Genomic DNA, 25,042 nt, shown 5'->3' on the forward strand with positions numbered 1-25,042 from the left:
TAGTAATGATGATAAGTACTTTAAGTTGTGGTATTTTACAAAGCTGTAACCACATATATAAGGGGTAATAGTCAATTGAAAACCCACATATGGATGGATGGATGGGTGGATGGGGGATGGATGGAAGGATGGATGGGGGATGGATGGGTGGGTAGGCGGATGAGCGGGTGGATGGATGGATGGGTGGGCGGATGGGCGGGTGGATGGATGGGTGGATGGATGATGGATGGATGGTGGATGGGTGGGCGGATGGGCGAGTGGATGGATGGATGGATGGATGGGGGATGGATGGATGGATGGGTGGGTGGATGGATGGGGGATGGATGGATGGATGGGTGGGTAGGCGGATGGGCGGGTGGATGGATGGATGGGTGGGCGGGTGGATGGATGGGTGGATAGATGATGGATGGATGGTGGATGGGTGGGTTATGGATGGATGGATGGATGGATGGATGGGTGGGCGGATGGGCGAGTGGATGGATGGGTGGGCGGATGGGCGGGTGGATGAATGGATTGATGGGTGGGTGGATGGATGGATGGATGGATGGGTGGGCGGGCGGGTGGATGGATGGATGGGTGGGCGGGTGGATGGATGGATGGATGGGTGGGCGGGCAGGTGGATGGGCGGGCGGGTGGGTGGATGGATGGATGGATGGATGGATGGGTGGGTGGGTGGGTGGATGGATGGGTGGGTGGATGGATGGATAGGTGGGTGGGTGGATGGCTGGGTGGATGGATGGTGGATGGGTGGGTGGATGGTGGATGGGTGGGCGGATGGTGGATGGTTGGGCGGATGGTGGATGGATGGGTGGGTGAGCGGATGGATGGATGGATGGCAGAATGAATAAATGACAGAGAAACGAATAGATAGAACGACAGACAGACAGACAGAACGACAGACAGACAGACAGATAGATAGAATAAATGACAGACAGAATGAATAAACGACAGACAGACAGATAGAACGACAGACAGACACTTAGATAGAACGAATAAATGACAGAAAGACTGACAAAGCGACAGAACGACAGACAGACAGATATGGATAGATAGAATAAACGACAGACAGACAGATCGATAGATCCAGATAGATAGATAGATAGATAGACCTTGTCAAGTCAACATTATAATAATTTTAAAAAATAGTTTCAGAAACAAACGGCACTATAAATGCAATGACAAGCCTTTTCTCAGAAATAGCTCTGCTATCTGGAACATTCTTTCCGTTGCACAAACGGCTCCTTCAAAATCACCTCCTTCAGAAAGACATCTGCTGACCCAGAATGAGAAACACTCGTTGTGTAATGACTTCAGCGTTAGCTTCATATACGCTTTGGGAGTCATTTATATCACAGCGCTCGCTTTTGTCCTGCCTGGCCGTGATCGATGAGTAAATGTTACTGATAAGCATGTTTTCTTATGGCCGTATGTTTCTGCTCCGATCGTCCGTCACAGTGGACGAATGACCAGATGCCTTTCTGATGGGAGGAAGATGATGTCATTTCCCATGTACAGTTAAACAGAGAATGGAGGAAATAAGTTAAAGTGATCAAGCTCTTGTATCACAGCATGAGTAATTTTATATCACACTAACAGCATTTATAATGATTCTATAGTCATTTTTGTTGGAAAAAATAATAACTGTGCACAATAAGACCAGGAGCACGTGTTAATAAAGTGAAGCGCATCAATTTTGATCTTGTTAAAAATATTTAAGTGTATTCAAATCACTTTGAATTTAGAAGTTGCAATAGTCTTTTCTTCCTAGTGACGTTATATCAGAGTGAAACGGCTTCTGGAACAAGACCAAATGTGGGCGGGGCTTGATTTTGTCCATAGGGAATTGATTGGATGGTTGTGGTTTGCTATTGGTGGATCTCATGTGAGTGACAGGTTGCCCCGCCCTTGTGCCAGTAAACACGTCATCAGAAAAGAGAAGAAATGTCGCTGCAAGAGGCAGGGGAAAACAGTTTGATTAAAGATTATGAGGCACATAAATTTAGTAAAAACAATAATGATCTGCATTCTGCACGGATACATTATTTATAATAAATACTGAAATAATCGGTAACGCTTCCTTTTACAGTCCTGTTACCCATGCACATACTATGTACTTATTATAGTAATTACAATTACTGGGTAATAACTAGGTACTAACCCTGAACCTACCCCTAACCCATGTACTTACCTTATTTTAGCCAGTACTTTCTAGGTAAGTACACTGTAAGTACACGTAAGTACTGTACTGTAAAAGGAAGCGTTACCAAATAATCAATAAAAAAAACCAAGAATTGTCAATTTTGATTATCATGGTGACTCTAAAGAATAAACTAAACATCAAATTAGTAATTAATAGTATGTCACAATCGGGGAAAAAACGATTTCCAAGAGTTTAGCGGAAAAAGCGCAAAGCCATGAGCGAGCCCAGATCTCTCAGCGGCTGCAGTAATGCTTTTGGCTCACTGCCGTGTTTTTTCTGACAATAGGTGTGGGCTGCAGCGGAGAGATGATCTCACCAGAGTCTGCTTTAGCTGCGATGATATAATGTTAATCCTACATCCCACGGCTGTGTCCCTTTTAGAGACACACACACCCTTCCAGAAGGAGTAAAGACTGAGTCTGTACAGCCTTGAGTACTAACAGGTGAAGAGTTTCAACTTTAACACATGCCCCATGTCACCGCTCGTACGCAACTAACAACTCCTTTAAAAATAAACACACCTCACTTTCTGTTTATAATGGTTCCTATAGACATAAAAAGTGACTGCTAAGTTTACAACAAACTAACTGTGCCAGTACCATGGTAAAGTCATTATATCAGATGGTTATACAAAGGTACTTAAACCTTTTAACGGTATATCCTTCAGTATTTAAGTTTCTTCTGCTCACCAAGGCTGCATTTATTTGATCAAAAATACAGTAAAAACAGTGATATGTTACAATTTAAAATAACCATTTTCTATGTGAATACATTTTAAAACGTAATGTATTCCTGTGATCAAAGCTGTATTTTCAGCATCATTACTCCAGTCTTCAGTGTCACATGATCCTTCAGAAATCACTCTAATATGATGATTTGCTGCTCAAGAAACATTTCTGATTATTATTAGCAAATTTGAAAACAGTTGAGCTGCTTAATTTTTGATTCTTTGATGAATAGAACAGCATTTATTTGAAATAGAAATCTTTGTAACATTTTAAATGTCTTTACTGTGACTTTTGATCAATTTAATGTGTCCTTGCTGGATATAAGTATTAATTATATATATATATATATATATATATATATATATATAACAAAAAGACTGACCACAAACTTTCGATACTATGGTATTTACAGTACATTGTTTTCATAGGAACTGTAAAGAATGCAATAGATGCCCCAAAACATTGTGATACCAATGTAGTTTGAAATCTCTATGTTTGAAATATACTCTGGTAGTGTTGAAATATTTTCTCTATTCTATATACAATAAAAGCCAGATGTGTTTTTAAGGCCTTATGGCCTATGTGACTGTGACCACAAAGATCAAGATGTGAAGTTTGTGCATAGTCAGGGATTTTCTGGTAAACACCTGACGATGTGAAAGAATAAGACCATTGTTAAGAGGTGTCACGTGGAGGAGTTCATTGGCCTTGGAGAATGTTACATTTTGCCTATGAGAGAGAGAGTTGATCATCAATTGGCAGAATGCCACAAATAGAGAGAAAGGCAAAAGATGTAGAACTTAATGGTGGGAAAACAAGTGGGGTGAATCTTACCAGACGTTATGTCACTTGGTTATTGCGGAATAACATAAGAAAAAGGTATAATAATTGTGTCTTGGTCAAAGGAAAATTCAGGCTTTGTTGCTTTGTTTAATAAAGTCTTATTTTGATTTCCACAACAGCAGCCATATTCATATACCATGGTATTCCCATGGCTAGGGCGTTTTCACACCTGAAAGTCCGCACCAAGGTCCGAACCAAAGTTCAAGTTTTGATACATTTTATACTTTCAGAAAGTTTTGGTTTGGTTTCACACTGCAATTCTGCGAGCGCACTAAAGAACTTTACGTGACACACTTGCGTCCTGTCGTCATCATCTATGTGGGCTGCATCTTGACATTGATTGGTTTGTAAATGGAAGTGTGTCTGACGTCAGCGTGTTGTCAATTCGGCGGGTAACTTTGACAACATGAATGAACAGACGCATATCGTTGCAACTATACTGTTATTTGTATGGCATAATTACCTGCAGCACCAACTATACACAAGGCTAGTTCAAATTCGCCAAATGAACGTCCTCGTCGTGCGAACATTTTATCGTCGCCGGCAGGAAAGGAGGAGAAGACTGCAAGTTGACTTCTTATGTCATCAGACCATACTTCAATTAAAAACCTCGTCTCCTCCTCTCCCCATGTGTTACACGGCTCATTTTTCCTGCCACCTTCTGTTTTTTCGGCTATGCGGGAACCACCGGATCTTCCTGTAAAAGGTCTGAAAGTCCGAACCATACAGAAATGCTTTCACACTAGAAACGAACCAAACCTTCGTTCAGTTTGACCCGGACCGAGACTTCCTCTTTTCGTCGGACCAAATTTCATCTGTTTGGTCCGGACCGTGGTCCGGGGGAGGTTTCACACCTGTAATTTTGATTCGGCCCAAACTGAAAAGTCCGAAAGTCCGGACCAAACAAGGTAGGTGTGAAAGGGCCCTTAGGTAATGTCATGGTACCATACACATATTTATATCATGGTACTACCAAGGTACATGTCTAAAACTGTAGTATTACCATGGTACTTTAATATATGTCATAGTACAAAATGATATATTCATATACCAAGGCGTTTAGCATGCCGCATGTTGTAAAGTCATAGTTCTTTGATAAATACTATGGTACTGACAATTCATACACAGTATTTACATGGTTCTCCAAAGTACTTCAACGAATACCTTTTTATGTACTTTTCGTAAGTGTATGTTTTAGTAAACTCAATAAAGTGCGATGGCAACATTTAGAACCTGCATGCTTTTTGTTAAAAATAAACTAAACATATGTCAATTCACTAAACAAAGCATCTAAACAAGCAGCCTCTGTTTTGTTGTCATGACGATGACGAGCACCAAAAGTAGGAGAGGAGGCATGTTGTCGTTTCTCACACAGTGGTGCAGAATTAGAGAGCTGATGTCATGTACCATGTCAGGTCATTAGTTCAGACGCTAACTGTGGCAGATGATTCAAAGGAAACACTGGGCCAATCATTCCTGCGGGCATGGAAGAAATCAGACACTTTTGGTCTCACAAACTGCTGCCACACCGTTCCCAAGTGACCATAATAGTGTACTGAAAGTATGAATACAGAAATCATATATCATCAGTACCACTGTTTACATAACAAAGCACCACGGTATTGCATGGTGACGTCACATTATGACAACTCAGGGATTCCAACATTATTTGCAATGTTCTTCCTGAGTCTAAACACAAGCACTCTGTACTTCATCTCTCCTCTTTCTCCTCACCCACATGTGGACTTCCTCCACAAACTGAAATGTTTAGACAGAGAGACCAGAGAGAGTCTTGAGTCACACAGGCTGATTTAAGACATCATCTCTGTCACTGACGAACTTTAAAGCGCTGTAAAGGTGCCAGTCGGTTCCCCTGGGCCCGTCACAGAGGAACTCCTTCAGTAGGAGATGGAATCGCTAAGTGCAATCTGATGAAGCACTTCCTGAAAGCTGCCCTTACTCACAATGAAGTCAGAGCCCAACAAACCTCACAGTTACATGGTCACCATGCACATAAACACAAATAAATCTCGATTCTTATACTTCCTGCAAAAGATGTGAGGGGTTATTGAAGCTAAAAGATGGCTTGAGTCCCGTCTTCAACATAAATCTGAAGAGTTTGTTTTTTATCCAATTCATCTGCCAGGCAAAACTGATAAATCTGTATGCTTAGAAATGTAGCGGGGCATGTTGTCACACTCTATATAGGGTAAGTTAACACAAAACGAACCTGTTGATTGTAAGCTTATTTTTAAAGCTAAATTCAGCTAAATTTAAACAGTACAAAACAAATCTTAACAAAATTAAATGGAAACGCAAAAATGTTAGAGAAAAAAAATTAAAAGTATAATTTTGGTATCAAAAGTATCATAACAATTGTAATAAACTATATAAAATTACACAGACACACACACACATATATATACACACATACATTATATATATAGTGCTATATACAGTATATAGGCTATATATTAGTGCTGTCAAACCGATTAATCTCAATTAATCACATCTAACAAACGTTTGTTTACATAATATATGTGTATATATCAAATTACACACAAACGCATATATATATATATGTGTGTGTGTGTGTGTGTGTGTGTGTGTAATTTTATACCATTTAATAATTGCTTAAATAATTTTACGTTTTTTGTCAGCCAAAATGATATGATATTTTTTCCTTGAACATTTTGGCTTTTAATCTCACACACACACACACACACACACACACACACACACACACACACACACACACACATATTTATACACACAAATATTTTGATAAAAGACATTTTAAAGAAGTGCACAACATACCTTTTTTATATGGTCCCAAGTTACAGGTATCAGTTCACAGATGACTTTGTGTCAAAGTCAGCGAAGACTTTAAAACCGTGTCAAAAGAAACGTCCACTTTAATGTCCATCTGTTCCTGGAATAAACCATCACAAAGACGCTCTTTCTTGCTGTCCTGCCTTTCTGTTCCCTTCTGCTCCTTCAGAGATTGTCCAAGCACTAGCGGTCTGTGAGAACTGTATTGTCCTCTGTCCAAGCCTGAGCGAGCAGAATGACTGAGAAAAGAGAGATAGAGAATGACCAATAAGAAAGAAGGTAGAGATCTGGTTGATATCACTCAAGCTCACTTCTCAATGTCCTGGATGAGGGCAAGACGGGACAGTTTAGACTGTCTGGAGAGACCCCAAAGTCCTTTATGTCCTGACCCGTGAAGCCGTGTGTTGACTAAGAGCTAATTTTAACTCATGCGCTCAGTCTCTCGTAGCGTTTAGCAGCTGAGGGGGTTGAAACAGACGTCTGTGAACCCTGCTGACAGCTGGACCACGGTATTCCTCCAAATGAGGAGAAGACTGTCATAACTACACAAGCAGTTGCTGGGAAAGAAATGAACTTTCTAACCCAGGTAGATACAAACACTGTAGGGGAGCATAACTAATATTTGAGAGCATATCAGAGTGAGCCGTAAAAATATCCATATTTATATACACGTATCACATTTTATTACGTAAATCAATATATATATATATATATATATATATATATATATATATATTAGGGCTGTCAAATGATTAATCGTGATTAATCACATCCAAAATAAAAGTTTTTTTTACATAATATATGTGGGTGCACTGTGTATAATTATTTTATATATATAAATACACACACATGCTTGTATATATTTAAGAAATATTTTCATGTATATACTGTATATAGATTTATATATAATTTATATTATATATAAATATAAATATTTTATATATAAATAATATTTTTTTCTTAAATATACATGCATATGTGTGTATTTATATATATACAAAATAATTATACAAAGTGCACCCACATATATTATGTAAAAAAAACTTTTATTTTGGATGTGATTAATCGTGATTAATCATTTGACAGCCCTAATATATATATATTACTTTTTATTTATTATCTTATTTATTTATATATAATTTTATTTGTATTTTTTTTCCATACAAATAAAGCATATTTTTGAGCTGTTAATTCATTCATTCATTCTTTTTTCTTTTCAATTGTGACAATTTCCATGCCAATTAAGCATATTTTACCTCCAAATTGCACAAAAAGAAAAGAAACAAAAGTAAAACATTTATACATTCTGGTAGCATTTTTTCTTCTGCATTTAATTTATTCTAAATAAAAATGAAAATATAAAATAAATAAATATTAGACTTCATTATCTTATATGTTTATACAGTTTTGCTTTGCTTAATTTATGCTCTACGGTACTTTTATTTCATGCTGATTTAATTACATTTGTATTAGTATTTTTATTTTATTTTTTACTGGATTTACAGAGGATCACTATAGGAAATTCTAAAATGGAAAAGTAAAATATCTTGATGAATCACGGGAACAAGAATGAGATTTCTTTCCGATTTATGATAATGAGAAATTGGATGACCTACATTTCTTTTATCTCTCTTCTTTTGCTTTTGAGTATGGGGTAAACTGTGGCTGAGACATGTTATTGTGAGATTCATTCACTGAGCTGAATCATGTAAACAAAATAAACATTTTTTGACAATGCAAAACCAGCAGAACCATGGTTGAGAGACAAGTTATGCCCTGACTTTTGGCAAAGTCTTGCAAAAGTGCCACAAGCGTGACAGCAGGTCATGACAAACACTGACACAGAAGTGTCAGAAATGTCACAGAGTCATTTAAACAGGCTTGTGTTTACCGCTCAGTTAGCTACTGTAAAGCTGTTTGGCAACAACACTTGTTGTCTTGCAACACATTAGCCATGACGAGAGCACTTCAAAACATTCATTGCTCACGTGTTTGAAATCAATCTCCTTAATTCACAGAATCGTATCTCCATCCTTCCAATAAAACTGATTATTTACATTATTTATACTAACAAAAATACCATGCCACTATCATGGGTTTGTTTGTTTGTTTTGTTTTTTGAATATGATAAATACCAAATGGCACACAACTAGGCAACCTTTCAGAAACAAAAACAAAAGATTAGCTGCGACAGAGCAGCAATTATCGGGGCTTATACTAAGGAAATATGTTTTGTAAAGATTTTTTTTACAGTTATAGCGCCACCTATGGTCCGATCTCCATAAAACTTTGCCTGCTTGTTTTATTTAGATAGTATCATGTGCTGCTCATCTAATTTTGTGAAGTTCTGAGTTTTCATTTAGTATTTATAGGCTTTTGAGTATGTTTTGCAATGCCCATTTTCTAAATTACCCTGTTATAGCTATCCAGTACGGTGGCCGAGACAGCTCAACGCGCTGCAACTGAAGCAAACACATGCAAATAGAGAAAAACGTGTGCAAATAGAAAAAAACGCATGCAAATAGAAAAAAACACATGCAAATAGAAAAACACGCGTGCAAATAGAAAAAAACACCAGCAAATTAAAAAAAAACATCTTCATCAGTTTCATAACACACGTGTGCTCCAAATAAGGAAACGCGCTGCAAAAGTTCACAACACAACCAAATACAAAAAAACGCGCGGAAATGTTTCCAGGGGAACCAAATAAGGGACGAACCCGGCTGAGACGTGCTTATTGCTCGTGAGCTTCCCTATGCCATACTCCCTTCGAAGGGCAGATCGCAGAGCCCTTTTGGAGTGAGCAAGGCTCTAGTGTGCTGTTAGGCAGCCGTGTGGAACGCACTTGATGAAGGGAGCAACGAAAGACAAAGTGGGATGTTCCCATGACAACGCAGCACGGTGTCCATCAGCTGGTCTTACGACAGAAATATGATGCTGTTAACATAACAGATGCAAATACATTTTTATTTTTGGTTTACAAAAAAAGCTTTTAAAATATGCGTTATATATCTGTGTCTCAACTTTAAAATTTTGGACCCTACATTACCTAACATTTCTTATGAAACTTTTCTTTATGAAAATGTAATAACATGAAACAATTTGTACAGTGTAACTGATGTATAGATAAATATCTTTCCTTCATGTTTTTCTTCTTTATCTTTTTTATTTATTTATTTTAGTTTCCAGCTCATTGTTCTTTTCTCATTTGTATTCTGATGACATTGAACATATTGTAAATACATTTTGTACATTGTATACAAGTTGTATGTCATAAAAAATTTAATCTCTGTATGTTTTGCAAAAACAAATAAAAAAATAAAAAAATAAATAAAGTATAATTTTAAGCTGTAAGCACCAGCACGCATAGATTTATGGATATCTATGCCGGCCATAGACAGTAAAAGAAATGGACAGAGCGATCTCATTGGAACTCAGTTGAGACAGTTGAAGCCCATTTTTAGCGATTTTTGAGAACTTCCATTCCTGACGCGCAGACTCAAACCGACTCAAACTAAGCTTGATGACGTGAGCAACCTGTCTGACAGACGTTAAACTTCTAGTAGCTGTGCGTGAAAACTGCCAACGTTAATCTTGCAGAGACGGGGAACTTGAGCAAAGAGTTCTTTGGCGTGAGTGAGCAGGAGTAAGTATTCCGTTGCTTTTATGGACTCATTATCTATGGGCTTCTCCCTTGACGGGACGTCCCCCCGATCGCCTGCGAGCTTCTCCTCCTGTCTGTACGGTAACTTCTGTACAGCGCGACAGAGAGTCGAGTGGTTATGACGCAATCGTTAGCCTATTTTTACTAAAACTGTTTCTACGGGGCCATAGTGTAACATAGAAGGTAATGGAGCCCTTTATACATTGTCGTGTTTCTTTAGAAATAAATAATGGACAAATGGAGTCTTTAAACGCCTCAGATGTAAAGTTATTCGCTGTCAAAGTGACGCAAAAATGAATGGGAGTCAATGGAAATGCTAACGCAAGTGAAGTTCTGCTACAACATGGCGGCACCCGGCCGGCTTCAACTTCCGGTCGATGGATTACCCCCTTGATGCCGGCACGTCCCAGCCGGGTTCGTCACTTATTTAGTTCCCCTGGAAACATTTCCGTTGTGCTCTGTGTTATTTGCAGCGCGTTTATGTATTTGGTGGTGTTGTGAGTATTTGGAGCACACGTCAGGGCCGGATTAACCATTAGGGCAACTGGGCACTTGCCCAGGGGCCCATGACATCTAAGGGGCCCTGGGCACCAGGGGCGGAGTGGCAATCGGGAGAGGCCGCGAGGGCCGGTCTGATAAAATGTATTCATTGCAAGTTCGCCATGCGCACTTGTGGCCCAAGCGAGGGGAAGGAAAAAAAATATTTTAGATAACGGAGCGTATATTTGCACTAAGTGCCTGTCTTTTTACCAAAAAGACGCCCGTCACGGGATAGCTACAGTGGCGTAGGTCGTAGCGCGCGAACTGCTTGATAATAGCTTTTGATGCGCTCGACCCGAGTTCGAATCCGCTTTTTGCCGAACTCTCTCTTCTCCCTTTTCCCAACACATATGAGATGTAAAATGTATAACCTAACATAAAGGTCTCTAGCGTTATATTTTGCCAACGAAATAAAATCAAAACCATGATATGGCTTTGTGCCTTTATAAAACAGCACAAGACTTTAAGAATAGGCATCCTGTGTGTGCTGGGTGATTTAAAGAAAAGTGTGCACTTTGCTCACGCGATCAGCATGGTTATCTGGTGTTTTCTCCTAAATAAAAGCTCAAGGGTTTCTTGCAAGTGAAGAAATTAGGACAAAAGTATTTTAATTTTCCTGTATTATAGTGTAATGTAGACTAAAATATACTTTTGAAATATTCATTTTCATTTATAGTACATTTATAGGCTATACGGATTTTACGTCATAGGAATAATTATATAAATCATTATTACAGTATTATAATAATTGTTTGGCATCCTAAAACACCATTAATAATGTAATGTAGACTGAGACTCTCATAACTAAAAAGATGTTTGAGCCCTCTTTATTGTTCTGGTACAAATCAATGCTTTTTCTTTGTTCAACGAGCAGTTCATGGGTTGAAGCTCTTAATTTTGATCTCTCAAAGAGCACCAGATTGATGCATTTAACCTTAAAATGTACAAAATTTTCTTGCGGGGGAGCATGCCCACGAACCCCCCTAGAGGCACAGAGGTCCACCCAACGTAGTTTTACAAATTCCTATGGGAAAGAACGACCATTTAGGAACTTTACTCCAGCATAGTACAACAAAGTTCCTTTTAAGTCAGTAGAACTGTAAATGCCATATTAAAATGTCCTTGGGCAAAATATACATTTGGCCTGCCTAAGAGGGGGCCTACAAGACATTGTGCCCAGGGCCCTCTGAACTCTTAATCCGGCCCTGGCACACGTGTGTTGTGAAACTGATGAAGATGTTTTCTTAATTTGCAGGTGTTTTTTTCAGTTGCAGCGCGTTGAGCTCTCTCGGCCACCGTAATCCAGAGACATTTTGGATAGCTATGTCTCTAGCTATCCAGAGACAAATGCATAAATGTACATTTACATGTATGCATTTGGCAGACGCTTTTTATTGGTTAGTGTAGTGAATAAAAGGGTACAAATAAAAGGGTAAAATTCATCCATTTTTTTTTATCAGGAAAAAACTAAATATGTCTGTGTGATCTGATGCACATGAGTGTTTGTTACCTGAATCAACTGGCAGAGAAGTCCAGACCAGAACAAATGCAATATGTTACACCAAAACATTAGAATATGCACAACATCACCCACAGATGTAAATATGTCAATCTTGGTCACATAAATGCAGCGTTTCTGTGAATCTACAACACAAGACGTCATAAACATCACATGTAAAAGAATGCTAGCAGTGACTGTGGGCGGCACTGAAGCATTCCTGCATATTATTTCATTTTAGAGAGTTATAATATGTAGATTAAAGTACAGCAATGAAACAGAAGACTTATTCATCAGATACTGAGCTCATTCGGACAGAGATTTGATTGTCATTTTGTTGACCATCCATTTAGAGTCTAAATGGATGGTCAACAAAATGACAACAGTGCAAAACAGCGCCCTCTACTGGCGCCTTTGACAACCAAAATACAAAAAGGCCGCATTTGATATTTTGGGGTTACTAAATAGTAATAAATACGATATATTTCTAACTTCGTCCACTAAATAAAAAGAAACAAGAGTTATGAGGAGTCACTTTACCTGAAGATATCATGTCCATATCATGTTTATCCTCCGCAGATGCCATGACAAACTTTAAAAAGGGCTTTAAGGATTTTAAAGTTTAAGGAAACCGTGTGTCTTTCACATTAACTCCCGGTTCTTGTCTTTAGGTTGACTGAAAAAAGAAAGAAAACAAGCAGCAAGAGAAAAACACCAGTCAACCGACGTTTCACATTTCCGGGTTTCTCAGAAGCAGAAGTCGTCATAGTTGGGTAAACATTAAATATATTTTTTTGTGTTCCCAATTGCTGAAATAGCAAAAGAAAAACTGCACAACAATGTTTTCACAACTTCCACAAAGAGGAAAAAAATAGAGAGAGACTGATAAAGACAACCGTCTCTCTCAGCAAGACCCGCTGTAACCCTTTCAAAGCAGCGTTAACTGTTTGATTTGATTCAACGGTAATATAATATTAAGTTTAGTGTTATAAATGTAAATACATTTTTCAAAAATGAAAATATAAAAACCATTGCAGGATTTACAATGCTCATCATCATGACCGTTAAACGCGTCATCATAGTTTGAGAAAATGGCGGCGCGTTCGCGACAAACGAACTACATTTCCCGAGTCTCTCCGAGGCGTGCGCCGTGACGTCAGCACGGCTGCTGTCAGTCAGACAAAGACAGTCAGTCAGTCAGTCAGGGCGAGTCTTCCTCACAACATCACATAAAATATCATCTTCATCACCTGACAGAGCGCATTAAATGATCTGCTGCGCTGAGATATTGTGTATTTTCCTCATTCCAGGTAAGAAAGGGGATTTGATTCCTGAGGACAGTCAGTTTTGTGCTGGCTCGTGCTAAGCTAACTAACGTTAGCCGCCTGCATAATTTAGTTCGTTTTGTTTATCTTGTTAACAACGCGCTTCGTGGTTTAATTTTAATCGGCATATGCATGTAGTTTAAATCGATATAAGCTTGTTTACCTGTCTAGATAGTTTATAAAGTAATATAATCGCCAATTAATTAGTTATTTTGCCAGTTTTCCCAGTGTGAAAGTGCTGAACTCGTGTATTTAACGTTATGTATGCATATTCTTCATATGTACTATTGAATATTCATAAACAATCATGCAAATACCCCATTGAGATTTATATATTTGCATGTGCTTTTATTTAAAACCCTTTTGGAGTATCTTTGCAGAGGTCAGGACACAAATGAGTCATGCGAAACTTGTTGTTTATATAGGTTGAAATTCCCCTATTTGAGTTACTTTATAAGCGCTTGTTTAATATGTTTAATAATATGTATTTCGTGTGCACGCTGGCTGTCTTTTTTCTAATGCTGGATAAGCAGTTATTTTTCATGCATAGAGATGAAGGGCGTAGATTTGTGCATTTATCACTATCATATGACATGCATTTAGAAAATAATCATATTTTAAACACCGTCTGGACTTTCTAATGCAATGCACAGATGGAAATGATTTAAATGACCGTGATTTGTCAATAATCCTCATTGATCATGAGTTTGCTGCATGGAGTTGTTCTGATCTGCATTCATAACTTGAATTTCCAGTGTCTGTCTGAGGATATGAGGATGCATGGAAAAAGATTTATTTCCTCTTGTTGGGATACATCCTTTTGCATGCTACAATTTATAAAAACTCCTGGTTTTAAACTCTGGAGGTCATTTGCAACACCTAAACGAATAAGCAAGCAAGTAAGCAGTTAAAATTAATTTGTCCCCTTTTGTCAGTGTATATTAACTTGTGATGTTTTAGATATCGCAGGGTTTAAAGGTTAGATTTACATGTTTAAGTCTGTAAATGTGCCAAACCATAACTCTCAAACTAGTTGCTGAAATGAATAATTATTTACACACAGTTTACAACTAATTGTTGTTAGATTTTGGAAACGACAAATGGAGAACATGGCTGATGTTGATCTGTTGTCAAAACAAACAAATACGTTTTTACAGTGCAAAAATCCACACATTTTCCACCCTGCAGAATTGTGTTGCATGACGTCCACGTCTACATGAGTTATTAAATGAAAAGAAGAAGGGCACATGGATTCTCATGTGGGTTATTATTTAAAGCTTTCAGTGAACTCCTTTGACTTGCCTGGATGCAGTCAGATGAGCTGATGCACGTGTGCATGCGGTGCAGGTCTAAAGAGCCCCGCAGTGAACGCCTGCAGTGTTTAATGCTCCAGTGCAGGGTTTACGCGTTTAAGAGCGCCACACGAGCACTAATGCAGCAGGGCGTATGGGTGAAACCCCCTGTCAGAGAAGGATCGCATGCATGACACACTGTGAGGGCTTTTATCATTCTGTATCGCTTTCATTGCGCACACAATTTCTGTCTCAGTCAAAGCCTCACAGCGATGTATTTTTAGAAACCCACAGTGGCTGCCACGTTCCTATCTCAGACTTTTATAAGGATCATCTGAGATCTAAGTGGAAGCAATTATGCAGTACAAGAGCTCACTGAGCCGTTTTTTTAGTGGCAAGTGCTTCTGCTCCAGCTGTGCAAGGTTAACGGTTAACTTGTGCAAAAACAGTAGGTCTGGGATAATGCCACATCGGTGAGGAATTTCACAGCAAACCAGCAGCGCAACTGGGATGGTTAAGTTATAGGAGTTACTAAGTTGCCACAAGGGCTCTGGGTCACCAGTTTGTTATTAACCTTTCCATCCATTTTTCCGGGAACTGTAGCACGAAGATAAAATAAAGTAGGCACGTATCACTATTATTGCTCATGTTACTTGACAGATGATAAAATAGCAAAAAAATGGTTTTAACATGCAGTTTATGTTCAGCATAAGTGAGAGCACGGTTAAAATGTAACCTATAACCTGGTTGGCTAGTCATCTATTACCTGTAACCTGGTTGGCTAGTCATCTATTACCTGTAACCTGGTTGGTTAGTCATCTATTACCGCCTGGTATTAATAGACCCATGCATAACTATTAGCTTAATATAACCTCCTAATCTAGAGCACATGGTTTTAAACAAAACATGCTCCATATTTGCATTCTGCGCTTTAATCTGGAGTTACATAAACTCCATACTCATCCGTCATTGGGTGGTATGGTTTCCTTGACAACAGCGACAGTAATTGCTCGTGCTTGCTGATGAAAGCCGTCTTGGATAAACAGAATTTTAAGTAGGTCAGATGAATCCTGCTTTTATCATCATAACTCGACTGCCATGAGATGGCGGAACGCTTGAAATTATAATTAATTTGTCTTAAGATCTAAGTGAATTGTGGGCTTGTTCAGAATAGCGCATTTCCTATAGATGGTTCACAGTAAGCAAACGAAACCCTCGATAAAAACATGCAATGCATTCGACCTTCTGTTTCTAACGTGACAGGGTTCAGAGTATAACAAGTGACTTTTAAACTGGTACCTAGTTCAAAAAGTACAATTCAGTAATCGAGTGAGTCATTGGATTGATTCACCAGTAACTAATGCCTTTAAGAGTAATTTGTGAATCTGTTTTATTAAAGAGATCCAGTGCCTAAAAGTCATTTCTTTGAGTGTTTAAAGGTTCAGCAAAGATGCTGAGTCGCGGTACAGGAAACACTGACTTAAACTGACTATGCAGATATGCTCAACCCAACAGATCACTCAGATCATTAGGATCACATCAGCTAGAAATACAAAGGGTTCACTAAGCATGGTGAGTCCGCTTTTAGCTACTATGAACCAGCTTCCAGAGGAGATCAGAAGGGCTCCTACAGTCACATTCAAATCCAGACTCAAAACACATCTGTTTATCTGTGCATTTACTGAATGAGCACTGTGCGTCCGACTGATTACACTAGATTTTATTTCTTTTATTTTGATTCTAAACTGAGCTCAAATGGCACTGATTGATATGATGAACCGGTGTTTTGCACTCAATCCTGTGGTGGAGTTTGAGAGGGATTGACTCATGACGGTCAAGGGAACACTGTGTCACTAGATTACTGGTCTGGATTGGTACAGATTACTAATCTGGTGGGCTCAGATAATCCACAGAAGAACACTGACCGTCATGGGGAAATCTCAGAGACAAAATAAGATACACCGGTGTTTTGCCAGATGAGAAGTTTATTCTATATATCATCTTTTTACTATTTTAATTCATTTTACTCTAATTCATTATATAACTGTATCATTTATCTCCTTTAATTGACCGTTCGCAAAAGCCACGCCCCCTAGTTATTGTTACTACGCCCGTCAAACAAATGGTCAAACACGACCAGCGCGACAGATTGCCATGACGTGAAGAGGTAGCCTATACCCGTGCATGTCAGTGACCTTTTTTGGAGCAATACCTCCGCGATATACTCCAGATCGAGGCAAAAGGCGTTACAGTATGCAGTGGAGGGATATATTCAAAATATAAAAATACACAATGAGGGAGACACACGACTACTATTGAGGCTAATGCTTACCGGTCTCAAGCGAAATCTGAGAAACCCCATGACCTGTACCTCAAATGCAACCAGCACAGCCTTGAAGAAGATTTTATAAGCTGGTTCAGTGGCTAATTGTTTGGAGTTAGAAATATATAACTCGCGCTGCATATTTAGTAATTTTGCCTCAGATACAGGATTATACATTCGCTTTAACAAGCAGGTTGTTCATTACCACGGCAACCGCTTGCGTGTCATGCTGAATGCGATTTCCGTGTTTAAAAAGTAACTATACATAAGAGAACTATACATAACTATACATTCCTTTGTGGATCCTCTTGATCTGCTTTCATAAGCTGTAAGCCATAATCATCAAAATTATAACAAATAAAGGCTTGAAATATCTCACTTTGCATGTAATGAGTCTATATAATATATTAGTTTCACCTTTTAGGTTGAATTACGAAAATAAATGAACTTTTGCACAATAATCAATTTTTTCGAGTTTCACCTGTAAAATAAAAAAATGTTGTACCTTTTTTTTAACAATAGGGAGCATGCATGTCCTACTACACAGTATACAGTTCACAGACTGACAATTCGGAATGTAGCTTCAGTTTGTTTCTTCTCCTATAATGTCCATTGATGCACATGTGATTGTGTATTGAGCTACAAATCAGCAATAACGTTTGTTTCTGTGTCCCATCAGAATGTCTCACTACACAGATGAGCCACGCTTCACCATCGAACAGATCGACCTGCTCCAGAGACTGCGGCGTACAGGTATGACCAAACCCGAGATCGTGCACGCCCTGGACACCCTGGAGCGACTCGACCGCGAGCACGGGGACAAATTCGGCCGGCGCGGACCGTCGGACTCCAACGCCACCACCTCCAGCACTACACCCACCTCAAATAACACTAGCAGCGCCACTTTGGCAACCTCCTCCACCACTTCCACAGCGACGCAGACGCAGTTCCACGGTAACTTATCGCCATCGCCCAACAACAGTTATGCTACATCTCCGCCCGCCGTTTTACCATCGCCGGTGTCTCTGGTCGCCATGGTCCAGAATGGGCGGGACGCTTTGGCGGCCACACCCAATGGGAAACTATCACCGAACCGTTGCCCGGTAAACAGTGCGGCGGCAATGAGGTCGTACGGGCTGGAGGGGTCAGAGGAGGACCTGGATATAGACGACAAGGTGGAGGAGCTCATGAGGTCAGTGCGGGTCAGGGTTATCATAGTTAACCTTAACTGAAAACATTAGCAACATTTTCAGGCTTGAAATAAAATTAAAGTTAACTGTAATAAAATAAAATATATATAAAAAAAACCTTAAATCTGTTTTATGTTAGCTAATTGTCAAAGCAACATTTTCATTTAGTCTAACTTTATTTACTAAAATAACTGAAACTTTAATAAAAACTTAGACTATATTGTTTTTTTTCATTCATATTAAAAAAGTATTGTTTTTAACAATAGGGAATATACAGTATGTTCTAAACAGTATTTTTAGTTTTACTAGCGTTTGATCTATATGGATTTTGAATAATTTTATATAAATATTTGTATAAAGTTGCACATAATAATAAATAGAAAAATAATTTTATGTATTTATTTTTAAATAGGCCTACATTTGCAAACATTTTAGTTGCAGTCTGAAGCCCTGAGATAAATGAACCAAAAAAAAAAATATATATATATATATATATATATATTTCAGCTATTTGTCAAAGCAACAGTCTTCCGGTTTGTATTTCCTCAGCATGAAGGTAAGATCTTACGCAGGGTTCCCGCGGATCCTTAAAAAGTCTTAAATTAGATTTTTAAAATTTAAGACCATAAAAAGTCTTATAAAGTCTTATTTTTACTTATGAAAGGTCTTAAATTTTAGATGACACTTTGACTTAGACATATATAAAAGCTTTCCAAATTAAAACTATCTAATTAGCGTATGTATTTTTATTTATTTATTATTCTATCTTTGTGGATTTGCTAGTTCACGTGACATTTCGCGTCACTCGCGAGTCGCGGCAGCATAACTGTCTCCTGCACGCGAGAGGAGAGAAAGAGAAGAGAGGTCGTAAATGTCAGTTCAGTTGTAAGTTCATTCTTTATGTGCGTATGGTGTGCGATGTGTATTGTCTATTATGATATTGTAATCATTGTTTTAACAATGTACGAGGCACTGCGAGCTGACATCGCATTTGTCTCGTGCTTTCACTGCGTGATGTGTGCAGTGTAACGGTTAACTGTTATGTCCCCAAATTAGTTTTTGTCTTATATTTATATCATATTATGTTCTTATATTAGAATATCACATCAGAAAGAGTGCCGTTGTCCCGTGCACGATTCCAAGTGTGATATTGTTAATTTAACAGTTGTATAATATAAATAAGTTAACATTGAAACTACTTTTTAGACACAATATTGTTTATATTGTTTGTTTTCCCTTTATTTCGCCGACTATCATTTCAAAATGAAACCGTAGCAGAGTCTCAATGCAACCGACAGCGATGATTTCTTGACTGAAATCCGCGTTTTGAACGAATCACTTGCTTCTTTCCCGAATGAATCAGCCGTTTGAACGAATCGGTTGAATGAATGACTCCCTCAACTCACTTATTAAGACTGATTTGCCGCTGCGGTTTCATATTTAAAGTACCCTTTAAATAAAATGTTAAAATTAGAAATCATTTCATATTTAAATATTGAATATTGATTTAAAAATATATATCTCATAGCTTTATTTATGCAGTTGTAAATGGAGTGTAAATATATTAATGCCACTTCTGATGCAGCTTCTGTCACCTCTGCACTGCAAAGATGGATTTTGATTAAATGATTTAATTTGACTGGTAACAGTGGTACTGTATGATTATTATATAATTAAGTATTATTGTATAATTACTGTATAATTTAATTTGAATGATAGTATTTGACATTAAAGGTGATGCATAACTCTAAATAAGTTTAGAAAAAATGTCCATATATAGGTGAAAATGCCCCTGAAAAAATCAATTTAAGGTGGCAAATATTGCCCCTTAATCAAAATATTAATTTCTGTCACTGCTGTGAACCGACCACTGCATAGAATATGAAAAATATGAATATCTTCGTGAGTCAGCTGTCAACAACAGACCTAAACCAGCCATGGCACCAGCACAAAAACACAATCAGTAAAATATCATCTAGTTATTATCAACAAAACGTTAAAAATATCAAGATATATTTGTCAATACTGCACAGCCCTAATGTACGGTATTAATTTTGATTTCTTAAGGTCTTAAAAAGGTCTTAAAAAGCCTTAAATTTGACTTTCAAAAGTGTGCAGGAACCCTGTTACGGATTTATGAATGAACCGCTTATTTTAAAATCTCCCCGGTCTGATATTTGTCATAATATCCGCTTCAAACATTACAATGATCATAAAACTCGACAATAAGTAAATCCACTTCACCAGCGAATTACTCTTCGACAGCGATGCCATAGACATACAGAGCAACCGCAAAAACAGAAGTTCAAACAAAGTCCTAGAGATGGCCGTGCGCTTGTTTCTCTTCTCCATAAGGTCTATACTGTAAACTGAGAAACTATAATAGTATCTCAGTGATACTAAACTATCTCTGGTGTGGGTCAACTCAAAACCAATTCAAACTCACTCTGACCTGAATTTAACACTATCAAATAGTGATTGTGTTTACCAGGTGTAAACAGAGTCATTTTGCTCTGAGACCATCTGCGATGAGTTTGATAATCTTCACATACGTCATGTTTGCGTCCTGTGATGTGTGCAGGCGGGACAGCACCCTGGTGAAGGAGGAAATCAAAGCCTTTCTGGGCAACAGACGCATCTCTCAGGCTGTGGTGGCTCAGGTCACAGGTCAGTCCGTCATCACCCTATTACCCCAATTTGTAAAAACATGCAACAATTACAGGAATGCACATACAATGTAAATCTAATGGGGCTAGACATTGCACTGGAATAAACCTTTTTTTTATTATATATATATATATATATATAATTTTTTGTTGAGCACCCAACTTGAGCAACATAGTGTTTTGCTGTGGATGTACGTGCTTTTGGATCTGATTTTACTGGAATAAACATTCAAATACACACAATTTTAAAAGAGCAGCCACAAGCCAAAAACATTGGGATGGAACTATTACAAGGCTCGGCAATAAGGACTCAAGGTCATTATTTGCGGACATTTTCAAGTCTTGCTAATTTCAACATTCAAGCAATTTTAAGCATTCAAGCACAAGAAGATGTGAAAGAGAACTCAATTCTTATAGATGATTTTCCATGCACACGTCTGAAAGCCGCCTCATTACTTTTGCATTACAAGTTTTTAGAAATATTGTTAAAATATGCAAATAATGCATTATCCGATTATTAAATATGCACTCATTTGCATAAAAAGCCAGAACAGAAAGACAGATCAGGATCAGAAGGGGATTTTGGATATCTTTTTATAAAAAATAAAGAAAAATACTGTCATACTCATTAAAATGATAGATACTGTATATCAGGCAAATGATATATAAATAAATCCCTCTGTAAAAACATTCAGAATAGACACGCAAAAATTCTACAGATTCAATCTACAGACGCAAATACATAGTGTAATAAAATAAAGACTTAAAAGTGTATTTTGGATGTTTCTTTCCACTAGTCTAAAAGAAGATGAAGCAAAATTATAGCCCAAAATCTAACAATGTATTAAGGTTTTTTTTTTTTCTGGGATTCTGTGTCCTTAAAGATTGAATGAATGAATAACAATTGACCAGTGCCTGGTATTAGTATTAATTTATATTTAAATTATACAGTGAAGTATTGAAAAAAAAAACAATACTTAGCATTGGCGCCTGTAGTGTGATAGAATCACTTATCCTATCCAGAAGTGTATTAGCCAAGAACAGTAGTCCCACTACAAGAGGGTTTAGATTCAAAGCTCAAATGACACTAGTTTCGGTCCATGATTCTGATTGGTTGAGCCGCGTTTGAAGCCGTACCTGCACCGTACCACTCTACCTGTGACCTCATTACATCAGTATTACTGTGCCACTGCGTAAATAAATATTTTTATGGACTAGCAACAATTTTGTTTATTGTTTTATAAAAGCAATACGCCCTGTGAAGCCGTGGTTTACAGTGAACTTAGAACAGCTAAGGGCCGTTGTTTGGCACAATGTAGAGCGGAGATTGGGGCTTATTGCTTTATTTTGCATTTGTACAAGCGAAGTCAAAATGATTGTCTGTGGTAATTGGCAGCATGCCACAGTGATTGACGAATATTCCAGTTTCAAAACATCATCTGTGTCCTAAACAGGTGTGATGTGCCAAGAGATAAATCTTGTTTTTCTTCCCGAAGAACCACAACTGCAACAAATGTCTAGATCGTTTTATCTTGTTCCACATAGCTTTATATTTAAACACGATGTCCTGATTAACTAAGATTTTGTGGCTTCATAGCATTTTGCTTTTAGTGAGGACAGAACAATAATGTGCAATAGATTTAACCCTTGTGTTCTGTTCGATTTCTGTGTACACCCCTTATGGACCGGGTCAAATTGACCCTAATTGGATTCAATACAATTCCTCAAAAATCACACTATGAAAAACAAAAAAGATTTAGATACAAACTGTAAACTTTTAATATCAACATTTGTCAAACATTACAAAAACATTATATCTGAAAATATGATTTATGAAAATGTTTTTAAAACATTTTTTAAAACAGTTTTGTTTTGACAAAATTGAAAAATAAACAGTATACTGATTTTTTTTTGCATATATATATATATATATATATATATATTTTTTTTTTTTTTTTTTTTTTTACATTTTATGTTTTGAACATCGTAACTGAACAAAAAAAATTGTTAACTTTACCTAGTTTCCTAAGACCTACTTTCCTAGTTTCATTATTCACTCACTGGGAAGTGAGAAACCAAACATAACAAAAACATACATCAAAAAAATGTTTTTTATTTATTTTTGGCTCTGTGAAGATGCCTTTGAAAATCCTACATAAAAGTTTTGGTTAAAAACTAGGTATTTTAGATATTTTGAATATTGAAATGAGAGCTTATTTTACTATCTGTGTCTGACAAAGATTTTCATCTGTAATTTGCAAATAATTCTGAACACTGTAATTTTAGCTTTTTCAAGTGTGTTTGGTTAGGGTTAGAGCACTTTTAGATGCACTTGCACGTTAGAACTGGAGTTGAAGTGCCCTTACATACAGAAAATAAATGTTTTTATTTTGTGTCTGTACAGTTGCTTTTGAATGGCTGTCTATGAGGGTCAAATTGACCCGCGAACATCACGAACGTAACAGTAATTTTGTTTGTATATGTCAAAACACATCAGCATGTTGAAACTTTGCATGCATGTTCATCATGATAAATGAGAAAAAGTCACAAAATATCAAGAAAAAAAACAAAGGTTAACCAGTATTTCCAACAACTTGAAAATCGAAACGGGTCAAATTGACCCGCAACATAACACAAGGGTTAATCATAATTACTAAACAGAAATAAAATTATGAATGTTCTGTGTGAGATGACCTGTCATTATTCTGACCATTCTTTCATCAACCAGTGCATTAATTTGTTATTGATTTGTGATCTCTTTCTCTGTGTCAGGCATCAGTCAGAGCAGAATCTCTCACTGGCTCCTTCAGCAGGGCTCAGATCTCAGCGAACAGAAGAAACGAGCTTTCTACCGCTGGTACCAGCTTGAGAAGACCACGCCAGGTTAACAAACTTCACTCGCTTTGAATTTACTGTAGGTCGGTAGATCCACAAAGATAAGGTTGAATCAAGTACAGGCTGAATTGTTTATGTACACTAAAAGTTTTTTTTTTTTTTGAAAGAAATTAATACTTTTATTCAGCAAGGATGCATTAAATTGATCAAAAGTGGCAGCAAAGACATTTATAATGCTACAAAAGATTTCAATTTTAAATAAATGAGTCTTTTGAACTTTCTATTTATCAAAGAATCCTGAAAAAAAGCATCACAGCACTGTTTTCAACACTGATAATAATCAGAAATGTTTCTTGAGCAGCAAATCATCATATTAGAATGATTTCTGAAGGATCATGTGACACTGAAGACTGGAGTAATGATGCTGAAAAAAATTCACAGGAGTTTTAAAATATATTTAAATAAGACAATATAGCCGTTTTTACTGTATTTTTGATCAAATAAATGCAGCTTTGGTGAGCAGAAGAGACTTCTTTCAAAAACATTAAAAAGAAAAACCTTACATATATATTTTCAGGTGCCACACTAAATATGCGACCCACCCCTGTATCCCTGGACGAGATGGAGTGGCGTCAGACTCCGCCCCCCATAAGCTCCGCCCCCCGGAAGCTTTCGTCTGCGCAGAGGCAGTCGATTCACCTGGAGGAAGGAATGTCTTGCTGTGATGGAGAGGTGAGAGAGAGAGAGAGAGAGAGAGAACGAGAGAGAACGAGAACGAGAACGAGAGAGAGAGAGAGAGAGAGAGAGAGAGAGAGAGAGAGAGAGAGAGAGAGAGAGAGAGAGAGAGAGAGAGAGAGAGAGAGAGAGAGAGAGAGAGAGAGAGAGAGAACGAGAGAGAGAGAGAGAGAGAGAGAGAGAGAGAGAGAGAGAGAGAGAGAGAGAGAGAGAGAGAGAGAGAGAGAGAGAGAGAGAGAGAGAGAGAGAGAGAGAGAGAGAGAACGAGAGAGAGAACGAGAGAGAGAGAGAACGAGAGAGAGAGAGAACGAGAGAGAGAGAACGAGAGAGAGAGAGAACGAGAGAGAGAGAGAACGAGAGAGAGAGAGAGA

At 37.8% G+C, this 25,042-nt stretch overlaps 2 protein-coding genes across 4 annotated transcripts in view; one reads left to right on the forward strand and one right to left on the reverse strand.

Moving 5' to 3' along the window:
• LOC130077938 (filamin-A-interacting protein 1) overlaps window positions 1-13,007 on the reverse strand; it is a 31,496-nt gene extending 18,489 nt beyond the window's left edge. The window contains exons 1-2 of one of the 3 annotated variants that reach the window (XM_056243372.1): window positions 12,846-13,007; window positions 6,589-6,842 (exon numbers count right to left, since the gene is read on the reverse strand). The gene's annotated coding sequence lies outside the window, so the exon portion shown is untranslated. Of the gene's footprint in view, window positions 1-6,588; window positions 7,026-12,845 lie in introns of those variants that run through there. The other 2 variants (XM_056243373.1, XM_056243374.1) reach the window with 2 other exon arrangements.
• Window positions 13,008-13,456: 449 nt separating this feature from the next.
• On the forward strand, window positions 13,457-24,674 carry hmbox1b (homeobox containing 1 b; the record flags this gene model as incomplete). Its single annotated transcript, XM_056243370.1, has 5 exons — window positions 13,457-13,615; window positions 17,925-18,437; window positions 21,017-21,102; window positions 23,874-23,984; window positions 24,514-24,674. Coding segments are annotated over exons 2-5 (870 nt in total), but the record flags the coding sequence as incomplete, so codon positions are not given.
• Window positions 24,675-25,042: the final 368 nt, after the last annotated feature.

This window comes from Rhinichthys klamathensis, unplaced genomic scaffold (genome assembly GCF_029890125.1).
Source record: "Rhinichthys klamathensis goyatoka isolate OS25496 unplaced genomic scaffold, OSU_Roscu_1.1 h1tg000787l_1, whole genome shotgun sequence".
Classification (NCBI taxonomy): Eukaryota; Metazoa; Chordata; class Actinopteri; order Cypriniformes; family Leuciscidae; genus Rhinichthys; species Rhinichthys klamathensis.